We start from the raw sequence: 14,462 nt of genomic DNA on the forward strand, positions 1-14,462 counted from the left end.
GATGGCACTTGCACATCCCCCGGCTGCGGCACTTTCAGGACTACTACTCCCATCATGGACATACTCTGTCCATGATGGGAGTTATAGTCCAGGGGCTGAGATGCAGATTGCAGCAGGTCATTTTCCAGAAACCCGCTGCGATCCGCATTTATTAACTGTAAAAGTCGGCGGCACATGCGGCTACACTGCGCTGGCACACGCAATTCTTCACTACCGGCTCCTGTATACACCGCTCATAATTCATAACCGACGGGAGCTCTGATTGGTGAATAGCTTTTCACCAATCAGAGCTTCAGTCTCGCGATGGCGATTATGAATTATGAGAGATGTATACAGGAACTGGTGACCAGCGCAGTGTAGCCACCTGTGCCGCTGGCTTGTTAACTTAATAAATGCGTATTGCAGTGGGTCTCTGGAGAATGACCTGCTACGATCTGCACCTTTTCCCCTGGACTATAACTCCCATCATGGACAGAGTCTGTCCATGATGGGAGAAGTAGTCCAAAAAGTCCCGCAGCCGGGGATGTGCAAGTGCCATCCCTCAGCACTGCGGTACTACAACTACTCCCATAACGCACAGACTCTGCCCATGATGGGAGTTATAGTCCAGGAGCTGAGGTGCAGATCGCATCGGGTCATTCTCCAGAGACCTGCATTTATTAACTGTAAAAGCCGGCTACACTGCGCTCTCTGCCGGCTCCTGTATACAGCTCTCATAATTCACAATCCCGGCCGACGGGAGCTCTGATTGGTGAATAGCTATTCACCAGAGCTCCCATCTCCCGGGCGGGGATTATGAAATGTAACAGCTGTATACAGAAGCCAGTGGGCAGCGCAGTGTAGCCGCGGATCGCAGCAGGTCTCTGGAGAATGACCCGATGTGATCTGCACCTCAGCCCCTGGACTATAACAGTCTGTCCATGATGGGAGTAGTAGTCCTAACTGTCCCAAAATAGTTAATATAATTCTCAGAGGTAAACTGTGGTAAACTTAAAGGGGTACTCCGGGGAAAACCTTTTTTCTTTTAAATCAACTGGTGGCAGAAAGTTAAACATATTTGTAAATTACTTCTATTTAAAAATCTTAAGCCTTCCTGTACTTATTAGCTGCTGAATTCTTTTCTTTTTGGACTGCTCTCTGATGACATCACGAGCACAGTGCTCTGCTGACATTATTATTATAATAATAATAACACTTTATTTATTGTTGTCCTTAGTGGGATTTGAACCCAGGTCACCAGCACTGCATCGCACTGGATCGCAACCCCCCCCCCCCCCCCCGCAGCACGATCGCAGGGGGGCGATCCACTATGGAGGTAGCTGGAGGGCTTGCCTCTGTTCCCTGCTGTCCCGCTCTGTCATTGATAGATCCTGGCTGGACTAGGCTCTATCAATGGATGACAGAGCACACAGATTAATAGAGTTCAATAGAACTCTATTCATCTGTCTGAGGAATCTAATGATTCCTCCTATAAGTCTAATAAAGTGTTTAAAAAAAAAAAAAAAAAAGTTTGAATAAAAGTTTGAAAGACACCCATTAACCCAGTGGTCTTCAAACTGTGCCCCTCCAGATGTTACAAAACTACAATTCCCAGCATGCCAGGACAGCTGTTGGCTGTCCGGGCATGCTGGGAGTTGTAGTTTAGCAACATCTGGAGGGCCACAGTTTGAAGACCGCTGCATTAACCCCTTCCATGGTAAAAGTTCAAATCACCCCCTTTTCCTATATAAAAACATGCAAACATAATAAAAATAAACATATTTGGTATCTCTTCATGCGTAATTGTACAACCTATTAAAATATAACATTATATATCCCGTACGGTAAATGTAAAAAAAATACCAAACCACAGAATTGCAATTTTTATAATATCCCAGAAAAAAAAAAGTTAAAAATCGATTTAAAAAGTCAGATCAATACCAAAATGGTACCGATACAAAAAACAGATTATGGTGCAAAAAATTAGCCCTCATACAGCCTGATATGTGGAAAAAAAAAATAAAGCTACAGGGGTTAAAAATGGCAATTAAAAAAATTAGAAAAAGTTCAGAATTAGTAAAACATGACGTAAACGATACAAATCTGGTATCGCTGTAATCAGGCGGCCTAAAGTATAAAACTAACATGTTATCTCAACCACAATGTAAATGGCACAGAAAAGAAAAACCACCAAATCTGCAAAATAATCTTTTACTATTTCAATTTCACTTCCCTAAATATATAGAAAAAAAAAAATTTTGGGGTTCAGAGAATAGGTTATTGAAAAATTAAAATTAAAAGGTATCATTATAGTAGATAGTTATGGCTATTATAGGGCGAGGAGGAAAAAATTAGAGCGTAAAAGCGAAAATTGGCCCGGACAAGTGGATCGTCATGAGGGACAAGTAGATTTTGCTCCATTTTTGTCCCGTGGACAAGTAGTTTTTTTTATAAAATTTCCACACCCCTGATCTGCTATGCATCTGCTATGCATGGTTGCTAAAATGGACAGAGATGTCAGCAGAGAGCACTGTGCTCGTGATGTCATCAGTGTTCCAAAAAGAAAGGAATTTCCTCTGTAGAATTCAGCAGCTAATAAGTACTGGAAGGATTAATATTTTTTTAATAGAAGTAATTTACAAATATAAATAGAAGGTAAATTGGGGCTCAAGGTCTTGAACAAATGGCCATAGGATATAGTTTGATAAATAAACAACTATTTATTATATATATATATATATAAAAAACTAGTGGAGATAGGTGTACCACAGGGCCCTTGTGATGACACCACTCCAACAAGTATATCAATAAAATGGTATAGCAAATAATAAAATATTTAAATATTAAAAAATGTGACCACTATAGGAAGGTAGATAAATTCCTCTAAATGATGCGCTCGTTTTTTTCTTTTTTCGATTGGCGCAAACTATACAAATAGCAACTCAATGGCTGTAACCAGTAGCAACCATATGCGAGACTGTCAGCCGGCAGTAGTACTTCTTAACAAGTTCCTTCAGTCCTTAATCAACGATAAATATAGAAAGTTTCAACACATACTTTGAGTTCAAGTCTCTAGCGTAGTCAATTTGTAACAAGTTGTACCGATTTATACTGCTGTAGCAAATAAAGTCTATGATGATTGTCAACTATGCAAGAGATACTGGCAGTTATGACAGGTAATTTTGTATCTCACCACTCCCAGGTATGTTCGGTTGCGATCACCTCTGCGATCCCTTCTAAGATGCAGTCCTCGCAGTATATTGTATATGTATCAGTGGCGGCGGATGCCGGGTCGCAGACCTGCAGCGCCTGCAAGTGGCGTCAAGACAGCGGACTTGCAGGCGCTGCAGGTCCGCGACCCGGCATCCGCCGCCACTGATACGTATACAATATACTGCGAGGACTGCATCTTAGAAGGGATCGCAGAGGTGATCGCAACCGAACATACCTGGGAGTGGTGAGATACAAAATTACCTGTCATAACTGCCAGTATCTCTTGCATAGTTGACAATCATCATAGACTTTATTTGCTACAGCAGTATAAATCTGTACAACTTGTTACAAATTGACTACGCTAGAGACTTGAACTCAAAGTATGTGTTGAAACTTTCTATATTTGTCGTTGATTAAGGACTGAAGGAACTTGTTAAGAAGTACTACTGCCGGCTGACAGTCTCACATATGGTTGCTACTGGTTACAGCCATTGAGTTGCTATTTGTATAGTTTGCGCCGATAAAAAAGAAAAAAACAAGCGCATCATTTAGAGGAATTTATCTACCTTCCTATAGTGGTCACATTTTTTTATATTTAAATATTTTATTATTTGCTATACCATTTTATTGATATACTTGTTGGAGTGGTGTCATCACAAGGGCCCTGTGGTACACCTATCTCCACTAATTTTTTATATATATAATAAATAGTTGTTTATTTATCAAACTATATCCTATGGCCATTTGTTCAAGACTTTGAGCCCCAATTTACCTTCTATTTACATTTAACTATTTCATCACCTTGGGTATAGGTGATATAATTGAGTAGCCCAGGTCGTATGGGTATTTGATTGACAAGAGCCTCTCCAAACCCACATTGTAGTATTTAATTTACAAATATGTTTAACTTTCTGCCACCAGTTGATTTAAAAGAAAAAAGGTTTTCACCGGAGTACCCCTTTAACCGTAGACATGGCTATGAAGAATTCTATCAGATTTTGTGCAAAAAGAAAAACGCAAAAAACCTCTTGCGCAAATTTTCGCGTAAAAAAAATAGACAAAAAAAGCTCTATATACAAGGATAAATTCCCCCCATTGTGTAAGCTCCTGGCAGGAAAAAGTGGGCGTTCCCCTGCAGGCGCGACGTCGCTGAAGCGTCCGAAAGCTGTGCCTCGCCGTGCCCCGCACGCACTTCCTGAGTTTGGTCTCCTGCCAGGCCATGTGGAGACCAAACAAACTGTTTGATTTGCGCAAGAAATAGAACAGAGCCATTTAGTGGCTGTTTTTTTCAATCCCATTAAAAACATATAAAGGTTGAGAATTTTAACAGCAAATAAGTACAATACAGGAATATGGGTGCACTACTGTGGTAGATGTATACAATGACATTGGCTATCCCTCAACCCTGATGTTAAAATTGAGACATTCGCCAGTGTATCCTTATATGAAGGACACACTAGAGCCTGTGTCCTTCATATAAGGATACACTGGCGAATGTCTCAATTTTAACATCAGTGTTGAGGGATAGCCAATGTCATTGTATACATCTACCACAGTAGTGCACCCATATTCCTGTATTGTATTCTAATTGTTACACATCCACACCGTTTATCTGGTGTAGGATTCTATTGTGGCACTTGTAGTCCGCTGCAGGCATCCTCCATTGTATGCATTTTTATGCTGGGGATCGCCCTTAGCAACGGACTACAAGGGCAGGATCTGCTCCCCCAGTATAAATGCACAACCGCATTTGGGGTTGAGCACCTCCAGCCATTTGAGACCACGTTTTTTGTTGTTCAGCAAATAAGTAGCAAAGTGTCTTATAATTACATAAGGAACAATATATTAAGTTTTAGTTTGGTGACAGGTAGTCTTTATGGTCTATTCACACATACAGTATCCTGCACATATTTGATGTGCAGGATTTGAGTTCAGTGTAAACTAAATGACTGAACACAGCCTCAAATCTGCAGGTTTCAAGTGTACCTATCATCAAACTATATTTTCCTAAATTAACTCAGATTATATTCCCTAACTACTCCCAACACTCCTCCCCAACACTCAGCACATTTTCACCTTAAAGGGGAACTCTGCGGCTGGAAATCTTAGCCCCTATCCAAAGGATAGGGGATAAGATGTCAGATTGCAGGGGTCCCGCCGCTGGGGACCTCTGGGATCTCGGCTGCAGCACCCTGCTGTCATTACTGAACAGAGCAAACTCGCTCTGTGTGTAATGACGAGCGATATAGGGGCTGGAGCATTGTGACATCACAGCTCCACCCCCTCGTGACATCACGGCCCACCCCCTCAGTACAAGTCTGTGGGAGGGGGCGTGGCGGCCGTCACGCCCCCTCCCATAGACTTGCATTAAGGGGGCAGGCTGTGATGTCACAAGGGGTGGAGCAGTGACGTCGTCATGCTCCAGCCCCAGTATCGCCCTTCATTACGCACAGAGTGAGCTTGCTCTGTGCAGTAATGAAAGCGGGGTGCTGCAGCCGAAATCCCGGGAGTCCCCAGCAGCGGGCCCCCTGCGATCAGACATCTTGATGCTGCCTGTTTCTGCCCAGACACCTGCTGACGACTCCGGTGGCTTGGGGGTAAGTGCCTGCCCCGGTGTGCTGCTCAATATACCGGCACCCTCCGCTGCTGCTGGCCCTCAGCCTCATTTAGCCTCTCAGATCCTGGACTTTACTGCTGCTACAGTCCGGAGCTCGCCTCTTAACCCCTTAAGGACCCAGACAATTTTCACTGTAGGACACGGCCATTTTTTGCACATCTGACCACTGTCACTTTAAGCATTAATAACTCTGGGATGCTTTTACCTTTCATTCTGATTCCGAGATTGTTTTTTCATGACATATTCTACTTTATGTTAGTGGTAAAATTTTGTTCATACTTGCATCATTTCTTGGTGAAAAATTCCAAAATCTGATGAAAAAATTGAAAATTTTGCATTTTTTTTAACTTTCAAGCTCTCTGCTTATAAGGAAAATGAATATTCCAAATAAATTTATATATTGATTCACATATACATTATGTCTACTTTTTACTTTTGAAAGACGTCAGAGGGCTTCAAAGTATAGCAGCAATTTTTCACAAAATTTTAAAAATCAAAATTTTTCAGGGACCAGTTCTGTTTTAAAGTGGATTTGAAGGGCCTTCATATTAGAAATACCCCACAAATGACCCCATTATATAAACTGCACCCCTCAAAGTATTCAAAATGACATTCAAAAGGTTTGTTAACCCTTTAGGTGTTTCACAGGAATAGCAGCAAATTGAAGGAGAAAATTCAAAATCTTCATTTTTTTACACTGGCATGTTCTTGTAGACCCAGTTATTGAATTTTTACAAGGGGTAAAAGGAGAGAAATCTACCTAAAATGTGTAACCCAACTTCTCTCGAGTAAGAAAATACCTCATGTGTATGTCAAGTGTTCGGCGGGTGCACTAGAGGGCTCAGAAGGAAAGTTTCTCTATCGGCTCCATTGGGTAACACAGACCTTGGGGTATATGCTGTTGTTGCTAGGAGACTTGACACTAAGGAAACCAAAAAGTCGGCTCCTCCCAGCAGGATATACCCGCCTACAGAGCCTGAGGTAATCAGTTTAAGCTTAGTGTCTGCAGGAGATGGACACTAGTCTGGGGTTCTCCCCAGACTTGGTCTAACTTTTTTTAAATTTTTTCAGATAGGGACGTTTAGTTTCTTATTTCCTTTTATTTTCCTGTTTTCAGGTGGGGACTCAGGAACATAGCGTTCACTGTTTCCCCATTTGTGATTGAGGGGGCACAGACATCGTGGATGTACTGTCAACCCCCTCTCGCCAACGGTCAGTGCCTAGGGTTGTACCTCATGGGTCCGGGTCCCCCTACTTCCCTGCTCGTCTCGCTTTTCAAGCCCGGCATGATGCAGGTGACTTAAAGCTGGCTGAAGGCTTCATCAGGAAGACTTCATTAGGTAAGTTCTTCTGACTAAGGTGAGTATATTCCCCCATTTTTTCTTAGGTGCTAGACTCTCAACAGCTGGAGACACCCTTTTTTATGGGACTGGCCAGAAGGGGTTCTTCCTTCCCTTTTTACTCTATGGGGGAAAGTTTTTATTGAGGTTTGAGCAGTGGCATTTATATATTGCGGGCATGTGTGTGTTTGGTGCACAGTATGTATGAGGCGGCTGTCCTCTGTAGCCGCGGCGTATCTGTTTGGCGGGCGCGCGCTCCTTCAGCCCGGCCGCATAGAAGTTTTTACTTTCGTTTTCGGCAGTGTTCTCCGGACGGCGTTCGCCCGCTTCGTTCCCCTGAGGTGCACATGCGTTCACAAGGTGCACTCGGGGCCGTCATTATCTGGGTTGTTATTTCTTCGGCCGCCCGGTGCGCGTTAGCTCCGCCCACCCTGAGCCGCCGAAGCCTTTCAGGATGGCGCGAATCCCCTCCAATCAGTGCTGTGCGTGCGCAGGGGGTTTGCAGAGCCAATCAAAAGTGTCCTTGTAATTGACACGCCCCCTCTGGCCATTGGTCCAGCGTGTTCTCTCTCTCCCCCTCTCTCTCTCCCTCTCTCTCCTCACAGCAGCAGTCTGAGGGACACAGACCAGGGTGAGACTGTTCCTTTTTATTACTATGTCTGTGCCCAGAACTGTTCCTTCCTCTAAACAGATAGCTAGGTTCTTAGTTACTTATTACACCTGTAATAGCTGTAACACAAAAATGTCTGGTTCTGCTGAACCTACTTGTTCTGCCTGCACCACTGCTCCCCCAGACCCCCCGGCTATTACTACCCGGGATGTTCTGCCAGACCCGGTGGGTTCGGCCTTCCCTCCAGCCTGGTTTTCTTCCCTCTCACAGTCTATATCCGACTTGGCGCAGGTCTCCCGTTCTGTGGTGACTGCCTTGGAGAGGTCCTCCCTCCGTCGGCCCTCCGGGGGGACGTGCTCCCCTTCTCCCTACGCTTCTCGCAAGCGTAATAGGGGTGTTTCCTCTGAATCATTCCCGGGGTCTTCGGACAGGTACGGGCATTCCCATCATAGGTCTCGCCCCACTACCTCAGCTTATCACAAGCGTCCCTCTTCCAGAGGACGCTCCCGCAGTCACCGCTCTGGCTCTCCAGAGCCGCGTACCGGGTCAGTCTCTTCCTCATCTAGGGCTGCCTCAACGCGTTCCCTTTCACCTGGAGAGCTTGTGGATGAGGTTTCCGAATCAGCATCCGTCTCAGAGGACCGCTGGGATTCTGCCAACACGGTGAACTCATTGGTTTCGGCCATAAGAGACACTTTTTATCTAGAGGACCTAGGAACTTCGGACGTGGCTCCAGAAGTTGCCTTTCATTGTGCCCGACCTCTTCCAGGGCTGCCTCACCTCGTTCTCATCCACCTGGAGAACTTGTGGATAAGGTTTCTGATTCGGCCTCCAACTCAGAGGGCTGCACGGATATGCCTGATGTGGTGTACTCATTGGTTTCGGCCATAAGAGACACCTTCCAGCTAATTAACCCAGGAACTTCGGACGTGTCTCCAGAAGTCTCCTTTCTTTGTGCCCGACCGGCACCCAAGACTTTTAGCTCTCTCGCTGAATCTGACGCCCTGCTGGAATCCGCCTGAAGGCACCCTGACTAAAGGTTCAAGCGCGGTATCCCTTCGCAAAGGACCTCATTGCTCAGTGGACCTCCTCTCCAACTGTGGATCTACCGGTCTTCCGCCTCTCTAAGGCGACTGTCTTGCCGTTGGCTTTTGCAGCTGCCTTCCAGGATCCAGCGGACCAGAAGGTGGAGACCTTGGCATAATTTGCCTTTTGAGACAGCAGGTTCTTCCTTTCTTCCTGCTTTTGCTTCTGCCTGGGTGTCAGATGCACTTTCAGTATGGTCTCCCAACTCCGCCAGGGTAGTATTCAGGATCCCTCCAGGGGATTATTCTAGACTAGCTCTCCGAGGCTCCTATGCCGGAGATTTTCTGGGTTCTGCTTCCATGCGCAGCCGCTGTGTTGCCTTTGCCACAGGCTACCTGGTAGCCCTCCTTCGCTCCATGTGGCTTATAGCCTGGAATGCGGACACAGCTTTCAAGAAGTGAGGCGACGGGCGGAAAGAGTTCCTTATACCTCTGGATAAGGCTCGCAGAACCACTTTCCATCGGAAGTCCTCCTCCTTCCGGTCCTGCGGACCTTTGGTACCAACAAAGGTCCAGCCAGGCTCCTTCACGGGGTAAGGGCTTGCTCCTTCCTGACCCGTCCATCCCGGAGGTCGGCTAACCATTCCGGCTGTTTGGCGGCCCCAGCAGGCACCTGTAGGCCTACCTTGGCCTGAGGGGTTGGTCGTCTTACTCTTCCGGGTTGCCTGGACACGCACTTTCCAGTTTCCTGGGCCAGGGATGTTGTAGCCAACGGATACAGGGTCGAATTTGCCTCCCTTCCATGGGACTGCTTTTTTCTTCCCGGACCTCCCGGTCCTCCTCTCTAGCGGAGGCATTTCGGGGCGCGTTCCAGTTCCCTTTCATCCGGGGAGTAATTGTCCCTGTTCCTTCAGGGGAACGTTTTCAAGTTTTTTTTTTATTCCAACCTCTTTGTGGTCCCCAAGACGGGCATTGCTGTTCGCCCAATCTTGGTTCTCGAGCATCTCCACCAGCATCTTCTGCTTCCCATTCCAAATGGAGTCTCTCCGTTCCGTGCTGGAGTCCATGGTTCAAGGGGAGTTTTTCTTCCCTCGGAGGACATCAAGGATGCCTGCCTCCACATTCCAATATTTCCCGGTCATCAGCGGTACTTCCGCTTTGCAGTTCTGGACGGCCATTTTCTATTGTGGCTCTCCCTTTCAGTCTGACCACTACTCCGCGGGTCCTTACCAAGGACCTGACGCCTGTGATAGCCCTGTTACGGACAAGAGTTGTTTCAGTGATTCCTTTCTTGGACGACCTCCTGATCAGAGCTCCAACCAGGGCTCAGACTCTGGGGAGTCTTAGTCTCAACCTCCATCCCTTGTTTTCTCTTCGGTTGGATGGTTAATCGTGACAAGTTCAACCTCTCCCGTGGGGCTCCAGTTCGACACGGCCTCTGCCCGCTTTCGACTCTGCCGGACATTCGGCTGACTCTCTTGTGAGGAGTCAGATAACCCGGCATCCTGCTCCAGTTTCCATTCACTTTTGTATACTGTCCTGGGTCGGTTGCTGGCGGCCGTGGAGGCCATACCATTCGCCCAGTTTCATCACCGACCTCTTCAACTGGTGATTCTCTTCCGGTAGGACAGGTCCCCTTTGTCTCTCGACTGCAAGATCGTTCTTTCTCGACAGTCTTGTCGGTCCCTTCTATGGTGGCTTAGTTTCCCCCTGCCTTTCAGGGGCGCTCCTTCCTGCCCCTTCCTGACGGTCTGTTGGACTGGGGAGGTGTTTTCAAGGACCGACCGGTCTGGGTCTGGCCTTAGCCCCCCCAGAAGCCCTTCTCCCCATCAACATGCTGGGACTAGAACAATTCTATCTTTGCTTGCTTCTTCGGGAAATTCCCTTCTGGGCGGAACTCAAGTTTCAGACCATCTCAGCGATCTTCATTCCGGACATACTCAACTGGTAGGTAGTCTGTCTCAGCTGGTCCTCAGCCATCCAAGGCGAGTGGTCCCTACATCCGGAGGTGTTTGCAGTGACCTGCAACCTCTATGGCGCTCCAGGCGTGGACCTCTACTCGTCCCGCCACAACGCCTCTCTCCTGGTCGGGCTTTGCCCTACCTTATCTATTTCTTAGTCGGGCCTGGCCCTACCTTATCTGTTTCCTCCCCTTCCTCTCATTCCAGAGTCCTGAGGAAACTCACAGCAGAGGGTGTTCCCGTCATTCTCGTGGCCCAGACTAGCTCCGGCGGGCGTGGTACGTCGTCGCGGTCAGGCTCCTAACGACTTACCGCTGTGCCTTCCCTCTCGCCCAGACCTCCTATCTTAGTTCCCCTGTGCCACCCCTATTTACCATCTCTGCTTTTCACGGAGTGGAGGTTGAGACCGCGGTTTCTCTTCCCAAGTGGTTTGCACCATGCTGAGGGCTCGCAAGCCTTCCTCTGTGAAGATTTACCACCATATCTGGCGGTCTTATTTTCATTAGTGTGAATCTCAGCCTTTTTTCTCTGGTCGTGGTTTTCCATCCCCGACCTCTTTTCCCTTTCCAGTCAGGGTTGGCCCAAGGGTTGGCTCTCGGCTCCCTTTAGGGTCAAAGTTCGGCCCTTTTCATTCCTTTTCAAAGTCCTCTGGCGTTCAATTCTCATGTCCAGACCTGCTTCAGGGAGTGGCACACACTGCCCCTCCTTCTCGGTCCCCTTCTCCCCCTTGGGACTTACACTTGGTCTTAGGTGCCCTGCAAGGCACTCCTTTTGAACCTCTTTGGGACATTCCTCTTCGCCTCCTTCCCTGGAAGGTGGCGTTCCTTATTACTCTTACCTCTGTTAGGTGGGTGTCAGAGTTGGCAGTTTTCTCCTGCCGTTCTGCCTTCCTGGTTGTATACCAGGACAAGTTGTTTTCCGTCCAGGTCCTTCCTTTTTACCTGAGATGGTTTAGACTTTTTCATCTCAATGAGGACATCGTCCTGCCGTCTTTTTGTCCGGCCCCTTCTCATCCCAGGGAGTTTGCTCCACAAACTGGTTGTGGAGAGGGCTGTTCGGACTTATCTCTCAGTCACTTCCTTTCGGCAGTGTGACTCCTTTTTTTGTTTTTCCAGAATTTTTCGGTGGATCCGGTCTGCTTACCGCTGCAAGGGGAAGATTCCCCCTTCCGGGTTTTGGCTCATTCCGCCCGTTTTTCGGGGCATCCTGTGCCTTTCACTTCGTGGCTTCGGCCTTGCAGTTCTGCACAGCGGCCACATGACCATCTTTGCTCTCTTTCACATGGTTCTACCAGATTCATACTTTTGCATCAGCTGATACTACTCTGGGCCATAAGGCGTTGCAGGCGGCGGTGGTCCAGCCGTTCACCTGACTGATTCCTTACCCACCCAAGGGACGGCTTTGGTACGTCCTACTGTGTCCCCCAATGGAGCCGATAGAGAAAAAGTGATTTTTGTCTTACCGTAAAATCCTTTTCTTGGAGGATCCATTGGGGGGACACAGCTCCCGCCCTTTCTTTGGTGTTTGGTTACCTGTCCGAGGATGTGTTCTGTTATTTTTTGTTCTGGTTGTATCGGACTGGTCTTGGTTCTCTACCTCTCGGTCATCTCCTACTGCTTGGTGACTAAACTGATTACCTCAGGCTCTGTAGGCGTGTATATCCTGCTGGGAGGAGCCGACTTTTTGGTTTCCTTAGTGTCAAGTCTCCTAGCAACAACAGCATATACCCCAAGGTCTGTGTCCCCCAATGGATCCTCCGAGAAAAGGATTTTATGGTAAGACAAAAATCACTTTTTCACAACCAGTGTCCCTCCAGCTGTTGCAAAGGCACAACTACCAGCATGTACAGACAGCCAAAGGGCATGCTGGGAGTTGCAGTTATCAACAGCTGGAGGAACACTGGTTGCGAAACACTGAGTTAGGTAACAAACTCTGTGTTTCGCAACCAGACTGGGAAGTCTGGGCATGCTTGGAGTTGTAGTTTTGCAACATCTGGAGCTCTACAGTTTGGGCACCACTGTATAGTGGTCTCCAAACTTTGCTCTTCCAGATGTTGCAAAACTTAAACTCCCAGCATGCTGGGAGTTGTAGTTCTGCAACATCTGAAGGGCCAGATGTTACAGAACTACAACTCCAAGCATGCCTGGGCAGTTTGGGCATGCTTGGAATTGTAGTTTTGCAACATCTGGAGGACTACAGCTTGGACACCACTGTATAGTGATCACCAAACTGTGGCCCTCCAGATGTTGCAAAACTACCAATCCCAGCATGCCCAGACAGCCTTTTAACCCCTTAAGGACCAAGCGTTTTTCTGTTTTTGCACTTCCGTTTTTTCCTTTTTACCTTTTAAAAATCATAACCCTTTCAATTTTGCAGCTAGAAAACCCATATGAGGGCTTTTTTTTTTTTTTTTTGCGCCGATTTTACTTTCTAATGACGTCAGTCATTTTACCCAAAAATCTATGGCGAAAGTGAAAAAAAAAATCATTGTACGACAAAATTTAAGAAAAAACACCATTTTGTAAATGTTGGGGGCTTCCGTTTCTACGCAGTACCATTTTCGGTAAAAATTACACTTTATATTTATTCTGTAGGTCCATATGATTAAATTGATACCCTACTTATAGAGGTTTGATTTTCTCGTACTTCTGGAAAAAATCATAACTACATGCACGAAAATTGATACATTTAAAATTGTCCTCTTCTGACCCCTATAACTTTTTAAATTTTTTAGCGTACAGGGCGGTATGAGGGCTCATTTTTTGCACCGTGATCTGACGGTTTATTGGTACCATATTTGTTTTGTTTTGTATTTGTATGGTATAAAAAGTGACCAAAAATACGCTATTTTTTTGTGTATATGCCATTGACTGTGCGGTTTAATTAGCAATATATTTTTATAGGCCGGACATTCACGCGGCGATACCAGACATGTTTATTTTTATGTTTATATATTTTTTATATGGTAATTTGTGAAAAGGGGAGGGGGGGGGGGGTGATTTTAACTATTAATAAAGAAGAGGTTAATGTGTGTGTTTTTAAACTTTTTTTTTTTTTTTTTTTTTTACACTTTTAATCCACTTAGGGGACTTTTAGGAGGAATCATTTGATTCCTCATACAGATCAATGTGATTCCATCGAACCACATTGATCTGTGTGCTCTGCGCTCGATTGTTAAATTATTATTCTTTTATTATTATTGATGGTTATTATTCTGAGCACAGGAGCTGGCACTACAGGAGAGGTAAGCCCTCAGGCTACCTCAGCAGTGGATCAGCCCACCGCAATCACGCTGCAGGGGGGCGATCCACCCCACTGGACCACCAGGGATGGGATAAAGGCACATTTAGACGCCGCAGTCAACTTTGACAGCGGCGATCTAAAGGGATAATAGCCGGCTGCGGCTATTAACGCCGGTCCCCAGCTACAGGAATCAGCTGGGGGCCAGCCAGTATGATGCGGGCTCGAGTCGGTAGACCGCATCATACTCCGACGGACGCACATGGACGAGTATAGACGTCCATGGTTGTTAACAGGTTAAAATATCAACTCTGAATGATTTCAGAAGGCATCGCGCTCCGGTCCCCGCCTGGCAAGCGTCGGGGAGAGGAGAAACGCAGGGCGTACCTGTATGTCCTAAGTCCTTAAGGACTCATAGACGGGGGCGTATGGGTACACCCTGCGTCTTTAAGGGGTTAAAAAGCTGTGTATCATACC

The 14,462-nt window shown here is 46.6% G+C and overlaps 2 protein-coding genes across 7 annotated transcripts in view; one reads left to right on the forward strand and one right to left on the reverse strand.

The window, feature by feature from the left end:
* The window catches only part of TMEM74B (transmembrane protein 74B), a 64,761-nt gene extending 54,910 nt beyond the window's left edge, over positions 1-9,851 (reverse strand). Inside the window, exon 1 of the mRNA XM_056547688.1 lies at positions 9,732-9,851. Coding sequence (XP_056403663.1) covers positions 9,732-9,851 — 120 coding nt within the window. The remainder of the gene's footprint in view (positions 1-9,731) is intronic.
* Positions 1-14,462, forward strand: part of RAD21L1 (RAD21 cohesin complex component like 1) — a 122,776-nt gene that overhangs the window by 15,274 nt on the left and 93,040 nt on the right. The window contains exon 1 of one of the 6 annotated variants that reach the window (XM_056548895.1): positions 5,652-5,789. The exons of the other annotated variants lie outside the window; for them this stretch is intronic. The gene's annotated coding sequence lies outside the window, so the exon portion shown is untranslated. Of the gene's footprint in view, positions 1-5,651; positions 5,790-14,462 lie in introns of those variants that run through there. 6 annotated transcript variants of the gene reach the window in all.

This window comes from Hyla sarda, chromosome 12 (genome assembly GCF_029499605.1).
Source record: "Hyla sarda isolate aHylSar1 chromosome 12, aHylSar1.hap1, whole genome shotgun sequence".
NCBI lineage: Eukaryota > Metazoa > Chordata > Amphibia > Anura > Hylidae > Hyla > Hyla sarda.